Source organism: Vicugna pacos, chromosome 1 (assembly GCF_048564905.1).
Source record: "Vicugna pacos chromosome 1, VicPac4, whole genome shotgun sequence".
NCBI lineage: Eukaryota > Metazoa > Chordata > Mammalia > Artiodactyla > Camelidae > Vicugna > Vicugna pacos.
In genome coordinates, this window is record NC_132987.1 from 52,935,416 (window position 1) to 52,953,591 (window position 18,176).

General features: G+C 52.3%; 1 protein-coding gene across 2 annotated transcripts; it reads left to right on the plus strand.

Annotated features, from left to right (window-relative positions):
• The first annotated feature begins 1,034 nt into the window (after positions 1-1,034).
• On the plus strand, positions 1,035-17,483 carry DVL3 (dishevelled segment polarity protein 3). 2 transcript variants are annotated; one of them, XM_006201047.4, is made up of 15 exons: positions 1,035-1,478; positions 6,871-6,940; positions 7,467-7,588; positions 7,709-7,818; positions 8,009-8,144; positions 8,322-8,415; positions 8,630-8,699; positions 9,309-9,448; positions 9,611-9,687; positions 9,803-9,870; positions 10,024-10,173; positions 10,759-10,890; positions 11,071-11,238; positions 14,228-14,443; positions 14,543-17,483. In XM_006201047.4, exons 1-15 carry the CDS (start codon positions 1,318-1,320, stop codon positions 14,977-14,979), a joined length of 2,151 nt encoding a protein of 716 aa, XP_006201109.2. In that variant the 5' UTR covers positions 1,035-1,317; the 3' UTR covers positions 14,980-17,483. The 2 variants fall into 2 exon arrangements, with proteins under 2 accessions (XP_006201109.2, XP_072818200.1); XM_072962099.1 differs by lacking the exon at positions 1,035-1,478 and adding an exon at positions 6,432-6,469.
• The last annotated feature ends 693 nt before the right edge of the window (positions 17,484-18,176 follow it).

Consider the following 18,176-nt stretch of genomic DNA (forward strand, 5'->3'; position numbering starts at 1 on the left):
GTCACAATGGCCTTCTTTTTGTTCCTCAAATTGGGCAAGTTTATTCTTGTCTTGAGCCTTTATGCTTGGCTGTGCTCTCTGCCTGGAATGCTCTTTCCCTAGACCAGACCTTCTTATAGCTGCTTCCTTGTTAGTTCTAGGTCTTAGTTCAAATGGAAGAGGCCTTTTTTGAATACTATTCCTCTTTCCTATCACATCACTCCATTTTATCTTTTTCATAGCATTTGTCACTCTGAAGTTAGTTATTTACAAGCTCTGTGTTCCTCTTTCCAGATGCGTAAAGGTCCTGAGAGCAGCCTTACCTGTCTTGTTTTGCTGTATCTCTTGCAGTATACCTTGCACATAACAGGCACTCAATATTTATTAAACGAATTAAAAGCTAAGGGGTGAGGAGATCTGTCAGGAACCGATTATAACTAGTTCTGGTTTGAGACTTCATGTTCCAGTCACACATGTATCTTCATTCTTGTACTCATTCTGCATTCAATCCACTTATTGAACCACTACTTTGCACCTAAGTACTGAGGTTATGAGGACTCAGATCTCAATCTTGTTCTGTCCTCAGGGAGTTCAGTTTGGTAGACTCGATGACAGCAGTTAATGCTCCTCAACAGACCCTAAAAAGCCATGTAGAGGTCACTTTCCAACTGTCACTTTCCAACAGCGCTGCGTTGTCAAAACCGTGTCCTCCCCACTTTTCTGGGAGCAAAACGACCCCTGCATTACAACCCTCCCCAGGGGCAGAGAAGCAGCCATCCCCCTTCGGTCTAGAGCAAGAACCTTGAAGAATTCGGGAACGCAGCCATCCTGGAGAGATCTGCCCTTCCATCTCTAGGGGCCTAGGCGACCGCCGCCACGCTCCCCGCGGGCCTGGGGCCGGATCGCAGGACCGGAGCACCGCCAGGCCGGTGGGCGGAGTGTCCACGGGGTCCAGGCGAGGGCCAGGCTATCTGCCGCTAGGCCAGCGCAGCTCGGCGGCGGCCGGGGGCGGGGCCGCGCCGGGGCGGGGCGGGGCCGCGCCGGGGTCGGGGGAGGGGAGGGGACCCGGCCGCAGCCTAGAGCCGGGAGGGCCGTGGCCACCGGAAGAGTCGCCGTCGCCAGCAGAGCTCGGAGAGTGGGGAGCGGAAGCGGTGGCCGCGACGGCGGCAGGCGGCGCTGGGACCCGGGAGCGGCCGAAGAACAAGGGAGCTGGCGCCGCGGCCGGCCGCGGAGCTGGGCTGAGCCGCTGGGCCGCGCCGAGCGCCGCCGCCGCCCGAGAGGCCCGGCCCGGCCGCCCGAGCAGGCAGCGCGCGGGCCGCCGGGCCCGAGGCCGGAGCCATGGGCGAGACGAAGATCATCTACCACCTGGACGGGCAGGAGACGCCGTACCTGGTGAAGCTGCCCCTGCCCGCGGAGCGCGTCACCTTGGCGGACTTTAAGGGCGTTCTGCAGCGACCCAGCTATAAGTTCTTCTTCAAGTCTATGGACGACGATTTCGGGTGAGGATGGCCCCGCCTCGCCTCCGGGGGACCCCGGCCCCTCCGACTTCTAGGGGCCCACTCAGCCGGTTCGGACTCCCCTTGCTATACTGGTTTCTAGCCCTACGTTGGATTCTAGGGGCGACTCAGCCATTTGGCCCCTGTTGGTTTTTTCCGAGGCTATAGTTCCAGCCCCTCTAGGGACTCTCCTTTGCCTTCTTGTGAGGGACCTTGGCACCCTAGTTTAGGGGATGGTCCAACTCCCTAAGAGCAGCCAGTTCCAGTCCCTTCAGCCCGCTCACGTCCTCAGAGACCAGCTGCCCACACAGACACCCCCCTCCTCCAGCCGACTCTCGAGCGCGGTCCCCAGCCCTCCTCCTGCCAACGGAGCCACCTTTCTAGCAGAGACTTGGGGTGTTTGGCACTCGGCCTTCACCTTCTCCATCTTTTCAGCTCCACAACTCAGAGCCATGTTTGGAGTATCTTGCATCTAAGGGCTATGCTGTGGGTCTTTGAACTGATCGGCGGTGGGGGTGCTCAGGCCTGCAGGTCTGTTGTTTATTTTGCTGTCTCCCCTCTCCCCTGTGGGGTGTTAAGGATGTTGTCAGGGAGCAGAGCGCCGCACCTCTTAAGAAGGAGTCCCCACTAGCCCAGGTGCTGATTTCATCACAGAATTGGGGCCTCTTTCCTCCAGATGGTGTCCAAGGGGGAGACCTTGGAAAGGGCCTCCGAGCCTGGATGGGAGGGCCAGGAAGGGTCTTTTAGTGTTCATCTTCCCCTCCCTGGCGGGGTCTTCTCCTCCACCCAGCTGCAGGGCTTTGGACAGGCGGAGTTTGGAAGAGTGACTTCCCCTTTAAGAGGGGATGGAATGTTGGAGCCGGAAGGTTCTGTAGCAGCTGGCCTGGGAGGGGGAGCCTAGCCAATCCCCTCACCACCCCCCAAATCCCAGGGGACTGAGGGAAGGGGGAGGCCCCCACACTAGCCTGCTCCACACTAACTGGGCACTGGGCCTGGAGGCCTGTGGGGAAGGCCTTCCCCAGGCCCTCCAGGCCTAAAGGCTGCCTCTCTAGCGGTAGCCTGAGGCCTACACTGCTCTTTGGTGCTGAGGCCCAGAGCTGAGTGAGGGGAGACATTCTACTCCCCAGTGTTCATCAGCCTGGCTTCTCACCAAGGACCGCGGCCCTCCCGGCTCTGGGAAGCTAGCACCTTCTCTCTCTTCTGCCTGGCATGTTTTGCTGTCAACTTTCCCCCTGGAACTCAGGGTTTGATGAGCCATGAGATCATATGTGTGAAAGTGCTTTGTACAGTGGGAAGTGCTATGCTGCTTCTAACCTATTCTTGTTTCTGTTGTTCCTGCCTTGGGGTGGGGTACCCCTGGTGTTGTAATGATTGTCTGGCTACAGTCTAGAGATGGACACTCCTGATTGGAAGTTTCTGAAGAGGGATCTATCTGCAAGGGGTGGGAGTAAGGAGGGCAGATGTCTTGGCCTGGTAAGAGAAGAATGGAGTTAGAAGAGACCAAGATACTGCCTCGGGGTATGGAATAGGGTAAAAGTCCAGTGTGCTGGGGCCAGGTGCCTTGAGGGACTAGGCTAGACTTGTGTCTCCACCCTGACCCATCCCAGAGCCCACTGGACCTAGCCCCCACCTTCTAAGCCTAGACCTCTGTGGGCTGCCTCCCACTCGCCCCAGGCTGCTGTCAAACCAGGCCTAACTGCAGTCATAGCGGGCCCCTACTACATCCACTCACTGTTTACTTAGTACTGTTCTGTAAATCCGCTGTCACTCCACGCACTCTTTCTTAGTTTGACCCAATCAATAATATGAAACCACAGGTCTGATTTTCTATTTATATTTCTTTCTAAAATATGTTAAAAATAAATATTTAACTCTTGAATTAAACATTCATTCAGATACACCTGAAGCCATCTTGCATTCATTAGTGGTACTTGAACCACCCTTTGCAAAATATTAGAGTACACCATTCTAGCAGGGTTGAGAAGAATGATAAAAATGAAGTGAAGGAGATTGATTTTGTTTTTATCCTCAGAGAAATTAATGAGCAGAAGACCTGGTAGGGCTATCTTGTCACAGAGGACTAATTGCTGAGGAATATACATATATATATATTTTTTTTCATTTATTTATCAAACTCTTTTTATGGTGCTTACTGTGTGCAGACACTCATCTAAATGATTTTCAACTCTTTTACTCATTCAATCCTCTTAATAACCCTATGGAATAGGTAGTAATATCCCTGGTTTCTGGATGAGGAAACTAGAGCACAGAAAACTTAAGTAACTTACCCAGAGTCACACAACTAAGAAGTGGCAGATCTTGATTCAACATTAGGAAGCTGGCTCCAAAATCTAAGGCCTTAATCACATAATTGTAGGGATTACTATCATCATCATTTAACAGATACATCCTCTCAAAGAGAAATGTTGAGCCTTGGCAGACTGTAAAGGTGATAGGGCTGTCAGTAGCCCCATGAGAGGTGATTCGGGCAGAGGCCAGCGACCCTTGCTGACAGATGGGAAAGAGGGTCAGAGGAGAGGGGCCGCTGTCTCCTCAGGCTCTCCAAGCTCACCCTCTGGTGTGTAAGGCCTGAGGACTCCTAACTCCCATCTGGTCTCCAGGAGTATTTGTCAAGTTCATGGTAGGCCCAAGCCTCTTACAGTATTTGGGAAATGGCGGAAGAGTAAACATTTTCAACACTGAGGAGATGATGGATGGAAGATCAAGGTACCACTGTTAAAGAGGCCTTGAGCTGTGGCAGGAACAATATGGGAAGTCGGGCCACTAACCCGACTTCCCATGTTGCTTCCCCGCTCCATATCACCACTGGCCTGCCTCCGGGCCTTCTACCTGGAGCAGTTCTCTTCCCTTGTCTTCCCCAGGTCCAAATTCTCCTTTGCTCTGGGTTGGACTTTTAAAGTTATGGCACTTATTCCAATTTATCTTCATACCTAGTCAGCTCCTAGCCATGACCTGACACTAATACTCAGCAGATGTCAGTCCAGTGAACACATCTGCTGCTGTTACAGCTCTGAGCACTTCCCACTTGCAGTATACTTACATGAACCATGCACTGGACAGTAACCTCCAAGGACAAGGCAGACTCCAGGTCTGATGCTTCTTGAGGTCCATGCAGTGGCAAACACAAAACTTAAAGCCCACTTAGCTCTCAACGAAAGCTTTTTAACTGAATGAACAATGAGTAATAAGCAGATTTATTTCATCCCTGCACTTAGAAACTTACACCTAGTTAGAGTATGGATCTTGCAAAAAAAAAAATTGACAAAGTTAGTAACTAGCTTCTATTGTATGCCTGGACCATGCCAGGCATTTACAAATCCCACTTTACCAAGCTGAGACAAAGAGTTAAGAAACTTCTCTAAAATAGGAGGGCTAATAAGTGGCAGAATTGGAATTTAAACCCAGATTTGTCTGATTCCACTTGGGGTGTGGATGTGTGTGTGTGTGTGTGAGTGTATAAGTGCTGTGGAACCCTGAGCCATTCAGCTCCATGGTGGGAGGAGGAGGCCTGTCTGAGGTCCCCCAAGGCTGCTGAAGATCAGCTGATCATTGTTAGTCAGCAGAGCCTTGGCGACCTGTCGGTGACCCCCAGAAATAGGGGAAACATCTGTAGCATCGAGCTGTGTGGTGGGGATTGGGTGGTGGGGAGTCAGCGGCAGTTTCTCACCACAGGGAGACCCTCTCCAAAGCAGGTCACAGTCCCTGCCTTGTGTTCCTTGTGTTCCAAAGCAGGTCACAGTCCCTGCCTCAGTTCCCATGGGGGCTATAAGCTTGAGGTAGCCTGTGGTCAGACTGGCTGGTGGGTCTGAGTTATCTCTGTTTCCCTTCTTTCCAGCCTGTTCTGTCTCCAGGCTTTCTGCCATGGTGGGCCTGAATAGGATGATTTGAGCTGCTTTCGTGGGGTCGCTGGGGGGGTTGGAAACCAGAGGAGCCAGAGCTGGATGAGAGGGAGGAGGACAGGCTTGGCCTTCGAATTTGGCTATGAGTCCAAGAATGCGAGCATCACAAGAAGCCAAGCACATTCCCAGCTCTGGGCAGGAGCAGCTCCAAGAATAAGGGAGGAACTGGCCTTCCCACCCTCCTTCCTTGCTGTCTTTCCTCTCTGCTCGTAACTCCAGGCATGTGTCTTCCTCCTGCCCCTGATCACGGCTTTCCAGCTTTGTGCTCCTAGGGTGTTTGATGCAGTCTGAGGGGCCTCAAACTTTTCTGTTCCCTCTCCTGGCCCCAAGCTATAGTTGTGGTCTGATATGTCGCCTCACTGCATGCCCTAGGCCAAACTCCATGCCTCAGACTACATCCTATCACCCCCATGCTCCACATTACTTTCTCCCGCACCCCCACCATCCACACAGACCCTCATTGCCTCCGTCACTGTACAGAATAGAATGTGAAATACCGTGGAGAGAATATAGGGTTTGGAGTCAAACGAGCTTGGGGTTGAATTCCAGCTCTGACATCTAGCTCAGTGACCTTGGACAAGTGACAAAATGTTTTTCAGTTTCCTTATTCATAAAATCAGGATCATATTTGCCTATACAATGAGGCTGATGTGACGATTATGCATTCTAACTCTAGGGAGATAAGATAGTATAATAGGTAAGAATACAGGCTTTGGAGTCAGGGTGACCAGGATTCAAATTCTAGCCTTTTGACTTATTAACAATGTGACTATAGGGGAATTTCTGAACCTACTGAGCCTTCGTTTCCCCATCTGTATCTATTTCATTGCATTTCTGCGTGTATTAAATGAAATAATAGAAGTAAAGTGCTTAACTTAACTTAGTGCGTGGCCATAATCTGTGCTCAATAAATGAGAGCAGTTGTCATAATGGCAATTAGTGTCATAATGGCAATGAAGGATGTTCAGTAAATGCCTTCTCCCCTTCTCTTTCCTAATTTCTTTAAATTTCTCATCCACACCTCCAAGAAGAATGTCAGGATTCCCAACTGAAAAGGGGAGGATAGTAATAAGGGTATGGTTTTTCCTACTTTAGGGACAGAGGGAAAGATAAAATCCAGCCTAGGAGAGCCACATTGGGGATGGATGCAGCTCTCTCAAGATTCTAGAGGGTAACTGCACTCATGGGGGACAGTGATTTGTCAGGTGTGATTTGCAATCACCTGATGACTGAGAGGCAGGTGACTGAGATGACTGATGCCCCAGGAAGGCAGTGGCTTGGGCAGGGCTAGTGTCTTCCTGGTGGTGACAAAGAGCCATCCCTGGGTCACCCCACCCCTGCTCCCATTTGAACAGGCTGGTGCTGGTGGTTTGGTTCCTAGTTTAGGGTGGAGGAACCCCTGAGAAGTTGGGGTTGTGAGGATGCCTCCATTTCCACCCCAGAAAGCTCACTCTGACATCCCCCTTTCCCTACAGAGTGGTAAAGGAGGAGATCTCGGATGACAACGCCAAGCTTCCCTGCTTCAATGGCCGGGTGGTGTCCTGGGTAAGGAGCCCCCCTCAGCCCTCCCTCCACCTGAGTTCCTGCAGTGGCCTGGATGGAGGAAAGGCATTGCTGAAACTGTGGTCTTTTGCTTCAGTATTTGAATCTTCCTTGAGTTTTCTAAATGAACTGTCTCTCACCCTAGAGTCTGTAGCCTTGGTGAAGAGAGGGGGAGGGGTTGTGGGAAATGGGGAAAGGGAAAGACAGAAACACATTGGAGACAAAAAGTCTCCTATGTCCTTTGAAGCACTTTGTCTTAGGTTCCCTTCTATTACCTGTTGACTTCTACCATGGACCTCTGACCCTTGCTCTCTGCCTCCATCCAACTTCCCCAGCCCATGCCTCATGGCCTCCCCATCAGCCCACCAGTGGGTCCGTTCTTCATCTTAGCTGACCTTGCACAGTCCTGTCTCTTCTCCCTCCATGTGCCCTGCTTCATTCTCCCCAAGTCTTCGTGTCCTGCCAGAAGCCTATCCCCTTTTCCCTGGGGCCCCTGCACTCTTCTACCCACCCATTTTGTCCCCATCAGCTGGTGTCGGCTGAGGGCTCACACCCAGATCCAGCTCCCTTCTGTGCTGACAACCCATCAGAACTGCCACCACCCATGGAGCGCACGGGAGGCATTGGGGACTCCCGGCCCCCATCCTTCCAGTGAGTGTGACCTGGGGGTGGGGAGGGCCCATGGGAGAGGGCTGCGTCAGCTCAGCTCAGGGCTGGGGGAGGGAGCCCCCAGCCTGCCCCCTCCCCCACGAAGACATCTCTTCCCTGCAGCCCTCATGCTGGTGGGGGCAGCCAGGAGAACCTGGACAATGACACAGAGACCGACTCCCTGGTGTCTGCCCAGCGGGAGCGGCCACGCCGGAGGGATGGCCCTGAGCACAGTGCGTCTTCCCTGAACAGACACCTTCCCCACCAATTACCTCCCCAGAGCTTCCACTCAGCTACCCACCCCTTTGCCCTACTCCCTGAGCTCTGGATATGCCTGGCCCCAGTGCAGCCCCTGGCCCGTCCCTCTCCTCCCTTCCCTCCTGCATGGGGCACTGTGAACCCAGCTGCCTCCATCCCCTGCAGCAACTCGGCTAAATGGAACTGCAAAGGGGGAGCGGCGGCGAGAGCCAGGGGGTTATGATAGCTCATCCACCCTTATGAGCAGCGAGTTGGAGACCACCAGCTTCTTTGATTCGGATGAGGATGACTCCACCAGCAGGTGGGGCTTTGGTTTCATGGATACTGTGGGGCAAGTGACCCTGGAGGAGCCCTGAACCCTGAGGACGCTGGGCCCCTGGGTGGGATGTAGGCTTTGTGGTGAGGACCTGGGCCCTGTGGTGCCTCTTATGGGGCAGGGCTGGGCAAGCCTGGTGGGGAACGACTGTGGGCCCCACAGGTTCAGCAGCTCCACAGAGCAGAGCAGCGCCTCACGCCTGATGAGAAGACACAAGCGGCGGCGGCGGAAGCAGAAGGTTTCGAGGATTGAGCGGGTACGGGGCTGAGATGCTAGGGTGGGTGGGGGAGACCAAGCCCTCCTGCCCAGGCAGGGCCAGGGTTTGTGCCTCCTTAGATCCCTCCCCTTGGGTCATGGTTTGGAACCTTAGAGGGGAGGTGGTACTGAGGGCTCACCTCGATGAGGAGCTAGGTGGGAGCAGCAAGGTCCTGCCACCCTTGCCTGCTGCTCAGGGCCTCTGTTTCTTCTAGTCCTCGTCCTTCAGCAGCATCACGGACTCCACCATGTCACTCAACATCATCACAGTCACTCTCAACATGGGTGAGTCTGGTGAAACATCACTCTTGAGCCCCTGCAACATGCCAGACACTGAGAGGCACAAGATATGTCCCCTGCCCTCAAGGAGCTGTCTTTCGTAAGCATAAACTGGTATATAAACCAGTCATTTCAGTATCTCATGATCAGGGCTATGAGAGAGAAGCACAGAGAACTGTGGAAGCAGAGAATGACATCCAGGAAGGCTTCCTAGATGAAGTGATTCCTCCTCCCACGCCCATTTTTCAGCCATTGAATTCTTCTTGTCTGATTTCTGCCCTAGGTGTTCTTCTTTAGGAGATAGCTGGATATAGTGAAAAGAGTCCCAACTTTGGAATTTAAGTCTGAGTTTTAATCTTGGCTCTGCCACTTCATGACTTAGAAAAGTCACTTAAATTCTCTGAACCTCAGTTGCCTGCTCTGTAAACTGAGCATGAGTCCCTACCTCACAGCCAAAAAGGATTAAATGAAGGCATATTTGAGCATGCCAAATACAGTGCCTGATTTGGGTTTAATAACTGTTCATTTTTGTCCCTTTCTACGCTTTTCTAATGAGGGGCTTGGAATTTGGGTAGGAACCTTGCTCCCCTCTCAAGGTCTTATTACTACCTGTAGAAAAGTATAACTTCTTGGGCATCTCCATTGTGGGCCAAAGCAACGAGCGTGGTGACGGAGGCATCTACATTGGCTCTATCATGAAGGGTGGGGCCGTGGCTGCTGATGGACGCATCGAGCCAGGAGATATGCTCCTACAGGTACCATTGCCCACCGTGGGGGAGGGGTGTGGACAGGGATGGGGTCCATGCCTTCTGTACCCTGATTCTTAGTAGGGGAAGACCTCCTGGCCCACCAAGTTCAGCTTCCCTACCCACCTCCCCTACACCGCTGCTCATCTCATCTCTGGTCCTCTTTCCCAGGTAAATGAGATCAACTTTGAGAACATGAGTAATGACGATGCGGTCCGGGTACTGCGGGAGATTGTGCACAAACCAGGGTATGGCTGGCATGGGGCACTGAGGAGGAGGGGGCAGGCATTCCTGGCTATTAGGCAAGGGGCTTGGTTTGGCCTCCACACATCCTGCCCTCACTAGGGACACCCGTGCTTTCAGGCCCATCACCTTGACTGTAGCCAAGTGCTGGGACCCAAGTCCACGTGGTTGCTTCACATTACCCAGGAGTAAGTGGATGGGGCACTTGCCCTAAAGCTGATGTTTGACATACATGAGCCCTGTCTCTCCTTCCTCTGTGTTACCCTGAACCCTCACACCTATCCTGTTGGGCCCAGCAGTGGGCAGGGTGGGCAGCCCCTGACTCCTCATCCTCCCTGCAGGTGAGCCCATCCGGCCCATTGACCCCGCAGCCTGGGTCTCCCATACTGCAGCCATGACTGGCACCTTCCCTGCCTATGGCATGAGCCCTTCCCTGAGCACCATCACCTCCACCAGCTCTTCCATCACCAGCTCCATCCCTGACACAGAGCGTGAGTGTCCAACCCTGTCCCCTGGGCCCAGAGACAGCGCCAGCTGGGAGGGACTGATGAAGGCCCACGTGGAGACTCTTGCTTGAGTGTCAGAGGGGGCTGGAGAGGGGACTCAGTTCATTCCAGCTACCTCACTCTGCAGCTTCCCTCAGTGGACACCAACCCTCACTAAAAAGAGTTTGCTTCTGAACGTGTACTGAGCACCCAGTGAGCCTCAGTTTCCTCTTGTAAAATGGGAATAATGATATGCACTTTACCAGGTTCCTGGGGGTTTAATGAGAGATGACAAGTAAAGCATCAATCACAGTGTGTGGCATAAAGTAAGCATTCAATAAATGACTGCCTTTTTATTATAATAGGACGCATTATACACTGTGCTAAGTACCTTCATTTACATTATTTAATTCTCTCTTCAGATGTCCTTGTAAAATTGATATTAAAGTTCCTATTTTTATAGAAGGGGAAACTGAGTGTCCAAGAAGTTGGTAATTTGTCCAACATTGGTCCCTATTATTAGGTGGTAGAGCTGGAATGTAAACTCCTGTGTACCTTACTCCATAGCCCCATTCTGCCTCCTACCCCCAGGCCTAGATGACTTCCACCTGTCCATCCACAGTGACATGGCCGCCATCGTAAAAGCCATGGCCTCCCCTGAATCCGGGCTGGAGGTCCGTGACCGCATGTGGCTCAAGATTACTATCCCCAACGCTTTCATCGGTGAGAGGATCCCATGGTGGGATGAAGGATGGGGTGGAGAGTGGTGGGGCAGAGCAAGCCAGAGGTCCAAGAACTCCCTTGGGCCACTCCTTTGAGCTGGAACCAGCCTCATAGTTTCTGTGAGGCCAGGTGAGCCCAAGTCAGCTGGGCCTTCCAATAAAGTGGTGGCCTTGCTCCCAGGCTCAGATGTGGTGGACTGGCTGTACCACAACGTCGAAGGCTTCACTGACCGGCGAGAGGCCCGCAAGTATGCCAGCAACCTGCTGAAAGCTGGTTTCATCCGCCACACTGTCAACAAGATCACCTTCTCCGAGCAGTGCTACTACATCTTTGGCGACCTCTGTGGCAGTGCGTTCCTCTCCCATCTCCTTGCCCTGTCTCCTGGCTGGGAGTGGGGAGGTACCTAGGGATGTGGCAGTGGACTCCAGGGAACCCAGATGGGGGGGCAGCAGAGCTAGGGGAACCTCAAGACCTGAGAGTTCTGTGGTAGAAGCAGAGCCCAGTCCGGCCTCTTCACCTGGCGTGCACCCCCCCGCCTTGGGGCTGGCATTTTTCTGAGCGCCTGCTCTGTGCCTGGCACCATGCTGATGGTTTCTAAAGCATCATCTTACTCTCTCACTGAATCCTCACAACGTCCCCCACAATCCTTGGGGAGATGGATTACTATGCTTATTTTCAGATGAGGAAACTGAGACTTGTAGAAGTAGTCCACCCCAGGTTTTGCACTAGAGGCAGAGGAGCTGGGCTTTGGATCTAGGACTTTCTGGCTCCAGAGCCTTTTTGTCTCCCACCGTCTGGGGCTGCCCTAGGTGTGTGATGCTGCAGAAACATTGTCTCAGCAAGGCCAGAGTTCCTAGCCTTGGCCCCTGTTCACCCTCCCAGCACCAAGTGGGTTCCACCAAGGCAGGACCTGGGGCTGGCCTGAGGCCCCAAGTCCACAGGGGTCTGAGGACCCCTGAGGGTGGGTTGAACCTTGGGATGAAGCTGGAGAAGCTATCAAGGCCAGGTTGTAGAGGACTTTGTAAGCTGTACCAAGGAGTTTGGACTTGATCCTGAGAGAGTACAAAGCCAGTAAGGGTTATTAAGTAGGAGAGGTCTGCAGAGAACCCCCTTCTCCTGAGCCTGAGGACAGCCCTTGGGAAGGTGAGTCCTCAAAACAGACAGGACAACAGTGCTCAGGACTGGGAGCTGAAGCCCAGCCCCAACAGCCACCTCTGCATGAGGGAGCCTTCTCTCAGCCCAGTGGTAGAGTCCAAAAGCTAACTCTTAAAATGCTTCATATTAGGTTCTAGGGACTAGAAAGACTATTTCTGCAGAGCACAAGTCCCTGAGGGAAGGTGCGGTCCCTGGGCCTCAGCAGCTTTGGCATGGCCGCATACAGTAGTGATAGATGCATAGGGTATGGAGTTAGACAGTTTTTAGTTCAAATTTTAGCTCCACCCTTACTGTGTGAATGTGAGGAAGTGACACAGCCTCTCAGTGCCTCATTTTCTCTATCTGTAAGATGGAGGTATTAGTAAGAACCTGTCTCATAGAGAGCTGTTTTGAAGATGATATAAGATAATGTATATAAAGCTTTTAGCACCATTTTTGGCCCATAGGAAGGGCTCTAAAAATGTTTATATTACATTTAGTTGATTTATAATACATTTATAATACATTTAGTTGATTTTAAGATGAACATTTTTTTCACATTTCAGTATCTATGAAATTGGAGTGTATCTTATAATCAGTGGCTTCTTAGACTCAATCTAATGTAGTTATTATTATCATTATTAGCAGAAGTTGACCCTGGCCCCAAACCTTCAGGGGTACCTAAAGCTTCTCAGGATAGCTGTGACTTTTGCTCAAGAGACATTGTTCCCTCCCAGGGGCCTTCTGGGTATTCTACCCTTGGACCAAGTCCACCGGAGGCCCAGCTCAGGGAGATGCTGACAGAACGGACCTTTTCCCTCTCACTGCCTGAGGTCTCCTCAGCTGGGAGTATGGCAGGCTCAAAGGGAGGAGCTGGGGACCTGGGTAGCCCCAGAAGCACACAGTCACTCCCCTTGGGACGACAGCCTGGCAGCTGTCACCAGCTCTTTGGGCATGAACCAAGGCAGGCCCCTGCTTCCCATATACCACCCCTCATGCTAGCTGCCAGCCTTGACAGGTTGATAGTTTGGCTGGTAGACTCCATAGGCTGCTGCAGTCCTCTCTTCTGGCCTCTTCTCCCCTGTAAGTTTGGGCCAGCTCCCTAAAGACCTTGGAACAAAGGGCTCAGTCTGTATCTGGCAGCTGGCTCCTAGAGCAATTACAGCTCTCTCAGAGCCTTGAGACCTGGTAAGATGGGGTGTGAGCAAGGGGTGTCCCAAGCAGTTCTTCCAGGTAGTTCCAGCACTGGTGGGAACCTATGCACAATTTATGGGGGGGGAGCGAGAGTCATGAAAGAAGTAATGTTAATACAGTGACTCAAGTGCTGAGAAGAATCAGACCTGGCTGGGAATGGGGTGGAGAGCACAGAGAAGGCATCTAAGTTGTTCTGTTTCTGGACCCTTCCACCCCACTCCCACCCTCCCCAGCAGCACCAGAAAATTGATCTGGGCCAAGGGCCTTCTGTTTGGGGAGGCTCTGAAAAGCTGTATGTTTATTCTGACTTTTAATGGTATTTTTTTAGTCCTAAGTGAGTAGGGAGGGCAAAATTTCACCTAAATTTCCCTAAACTGCTCCCTAGTCCTTAGTAATGGCATCTAGAAAGTCAAGGAGAGAGAATATAAGCAACTCTTCACTTCTGCTCTGGCTGTAGTTTGGGATGGTCATTTAACCTATCTGGACTTCACTTTCCTCATCTGGAAAAAATGTGACTAATACCTTCCTCATAGAGTTGTGGTAACGTTTGCATGAGATGAATTGCAGGTATGCAGTACCTGGTGTCTGTCTGGTATTTCAGCCTCCCACATTCCCTCCCTCCCTTTTACCCTCTAAGTGAACAGAGGAGAAAATTGCCAAATGCAAGTTTTGACCCTTCTTCCAGTCCACTGAGGAAGGAGGAGAAACTGCCAAAAGCTTGGTAGTGGGCCTCCAGGGAACTGGAATTTGGCCCTCAGCATCTGAAATGGTGACTCAGGGCCTTCCTGGGGATGATTTTCTTTGGTGCTGGCTCTTCAGGGACTCCCTCCCACCACCTCTGGTGGGTGGCAGAGGGAGTCTGATGGAGTGAGAGGTCTCTGGCCTGGCCTCCTCCCCTTCCTGCAAGACACTGTCACTGCTGTCGCTGTCTTCCCAAATGCTCTCAACCACCCTAGGCTGGGGACATCTCTGCTGACCCAGCTTGTTCGCCCTCTCCTCCCCTCTACAGACATGGCCAACCTCTCCCTCCACGATCATGATGGCTCCAGCGGTGCCTCTGATCAGGATACACTGGCCCCTCTGCCGCATCCGGGGGCCGCCCCTTGGCCCATGGCTTTTCCTTACCAGTACCCGCCTCCCCCGCACCCCTACAATCCACACCCAGGTTTCCCGGAGCTGGGGTACAGCTATGGCGGGGGCAGCGCCAGCAGTCAGCACAGTGAAGGTAAGGCAGCGGGGGCCGTGGAGGGGGCCACAGGCGAGACCCGTGTTTCTCTGCAAGCTCCTGAGTGTCCCCCACCCCATCCCTGCCCGTCCCCTACAGGCAGCCGGAGCAGTGGCTCCAACCGCAGCGGCAGCGACCGGCGGAAGGAGAAGGACGCGAAGGCCGGGGACTCGAAGTCCGGCGGCAGCGGCAGCGAGTCGGACCACACGACCCGCAGCAGTCTGCGGGGGCCGCGGGAGCGGGCACCCAGCGAGCGCTCGGGTCCTGCCGCCAGCGAGCACAGCCACCGCAGCCACCACTCGCTGGCCAGCAGCCTGCGCAGCCATCACACGCATCCGAGCTATGGCCCCCCTGGAGTGCCCCCTCTCTACGGCCCCCCCATGCTGATGATGCCCCCACCGCCCGCGGCCATGGGGCCCCCGGGAGCCCCTCCTGGCCGCGACCTGGCCTCCGTACCCCCTGAACTGACCGCCAGCAGACAGTCCTTCCGCATGGCCATGGGAAACCCCAGTGAGTTCTTTGTGGATGTGATGTGAGCAGGGCCCCTCCCCCACTTCCATCCCACCCCGCCCTGGGCCGGCTGCGTCCCTCTCTCCGTCCGTCTTTTTTACTTTGATACCTGAAAGGGAAATAAACGGAACTAAATCCAGGCGCGCTAACTGCTCGCTGGGTGCAGCCAGGGAGGGGTGCACTCACTGATCCCCACTGCAGCCCTTAACCTGCCACCGCCCCAGCTTGTCCCTCTGCCCACTAACCGCTGCGCAGGACTTCCTAGGATCCTTCATGTCCCAGCGACCCGACTTGCTGGTGCTGCTCCTTACTCCTCTCCCTTCTATCTCCCTCTCCCTACAACAACATATACATACTTAAGGAATTGACCCCATCAGTGCCCTTGAGTGCCTGCAGACCCCTAAACCCCGCTTTCCCCCCTCCTTCCCTCACCCTCAGTTCCTTATCACCATTCATTCCAGGTGCATCATCTGCATCATCCCTCTATTAATGGCATCGCCTCAAGCATGTGTGCCATCTCTTGACTTTTCCCCTTTCATACTGACACAAAAAACAGACTTGCTTCATCTGCCCCTACTCCTAACTGTCCCTGGCTTGCTGCCTCAGTCTTGACCCCTAGAGGTGTAGTCTCCTCCAGTAACCATCCACATTAACCTTGCCTGTGTTCGGCCTTAGCAGAAGCCCAGGGGACCCCCTCGGTTGCCTGAGCTGCTAGTGGATTCCAGAGAACCTCTCTACTCTATGCCCATACCTCTCCCTCCCCTCCCATGCCTGCTTTGTGTGCTGGTTCCTTCAGACCCCTAACCTACTAACCAGCAGGCTCATCTCACTTCTGAGCCTGAAACATTTCTTTTCTTTCTTTTTTCCTCCCCCAATTTTTCCTGGGCCTGGAGCAGCCAAGAATTTCGGGCTGTTCGACTTTCTGTGAGCCCCCTACTCTGCGAGGGGAGGCCCAGCCTCCGAGGAGACCAGGAGCCCTGCTTCAGCAGCCCCTCAGAACTTCCCAAGGATATTCAGCCCCCACACCCCACAATCAACACATGTTGAGTCACTAGGCTTCCGGGGAGTGCTCCAGCCTCTGACCCATGTGTGAAAGACTCTGTTCCCCTTCCCCCCAGAGAGCTAACACACAGACTCTCTGTCTTCTACACACACACACCTATGCAAGTTCACTTAAGCCTAAGGGCCGGTCCCTGACCAGAGGGCTGGACCCTCTCTCCTAGTCATCTCCCAAGAGGTTGTGGGGCTGGTCCCCTGACTTCTATCACTTTCCTCATAGCCCTCAAACCTTCCACACATGTCTTCCTATCTGGATAAAGCCCATAAGCTGGGTCTCAGGTTGGGCTTAGCACAGGATTTCCCCAGGCAACTGTTCTCATCCTGCCCCCCACCCCCCACACCTTTCCCCATTTTCACAATCACCATGATAACCCAGAGCGAGGTTGGGCAGGGGGACTTCTGGGACTTCCAGACAGAATGCCAAGTTTTGTTTTTTATCTTATTCTCTCCTTTAAGCAGATCATGACTTTCTCTATAAGCCTCTTCTGTAAATTCTGGCTCACCTAGACTTCCATACACATAGGACTGGAGTGTCAAGAGTAAGATGAAGTCTTAAGCTTCAGGCTTTGGGGCAAAGCGGGATAGGGGCATTTTGGCATTCATTGATTTAATATTCCCTGGGGTTTTTGGTGCATGAGGTCTGTGTTAGAAGTGTAATTCAATCTTGCTTACCTTCTGGGAGTTCTAGGTTTGCTCCCAACCCAGACCATGGTTTCCTCTAGCCACCACTTTAGGGCTGCCTCCTGTACTTCCCTTCCTCCTCTGATTCTGCCGTATCTGACTCTCGTGAGGATTCCTCCACTATCGCTCATGCCTTCAGGGTCCCTGTATTCTATCCTTGGTCCACTACTCTTTCCTCTCTCTTTACTCCCAAAATGGTGTCACCCACACTGATGTCTTCAACTGCCACTGATATATGCTGTGATTCCCAAATATATATCTCCAGCTCTAACTTCCCTCTATCTTTAGATCTGTATTTTTACCCACTGGACATCTCCATAGACATGTCCATATGGACTCAACTCATTTCCCCGACCAAGTGTGTTCCTCCTGCATTCCAATTCTGGTTACCTTCACACTCTGCATAGGCTCACCAACTAGAAACATTCATGGGCTTAAATTCCTCCCCATATCTTACTAGTCAGTATATCATATCCATTTCACTCCAACAGTCTTTCTTAAGTTTGGCCCTTCCTCTCCCCTCTGCCTCTACTCTAGTTCACAGGAGCATGGGATTTGGAGTCAGGTTGTTTTGGGTTTGAATCCCAGCTATACTTTTGGTCGCGTGATAGGAGAGTTATTTAACCTCTCTGAGCCTCAGTTTCCTCATATGTCAAAATGACGATAATAATACCTACCTCACAGGGTTGTTGTGAGGATTAAAATTAGATATTGTACGAAAAGTGCCTAGCACAGTGCCTGGCACACAGTAGAATAGGTGCTCAATAAATGGTAGCTATTGTTATTATTACCACCATCATTATTATTATTTACTCTAAATTAGTAGGGGTTTAGGGTGTGTATTGAGGACAAAGCTTTTGGAAAGGTGGGAGTGAAACCTTGAGTGCTGCTTCAAGGATTAGAAGTGCCTGTATTCAATCACTTAATAGCTTAAGGATGTAACCACAATTTGAGGGAAGCCAGATCTTCATCCTGCCATATTCTGGCTTCTAGCAGGAGGGTGCTAGGGACAATAAGGTTTGCAAGTAGATTTGCCCTTTCTTGCCCTCTCTTCTTCCATGGTGGGCTCAGCCCTGCATAGAGAAGGCAGCAGGGTACTCTCCCTACAGAAAGAGAAGAGCCAACAGATTTTCTTCAGGTCCTGCAAGAGCCAGGCAGGCCTTTCACGTACCAGGGTTGGTTCTGTCTCCTCAGCTTGGATGTGAAGTTTAACTCTGTCATCAGAGAAGGACTTCAAATCCCATGTCCAGTTAAATTCAACTTCCCAACAGTTTTCTAAGCAACATATATGCCTGTCACTAGAAGGTGTACAGGTCCTGGCCTTGAGGAGCTCATATTTACATAGGTATACTGAGGTAAAACAGACATATTCTTGAAAAGCTTTAGCTAGTTTCTTCTAAATATTTGCTTCCTCACTCCCTGCCCCCTACCTTGGGTCTTGATCCCTAGAAAAACTTTCATATCTGGACCAAATATATAATGC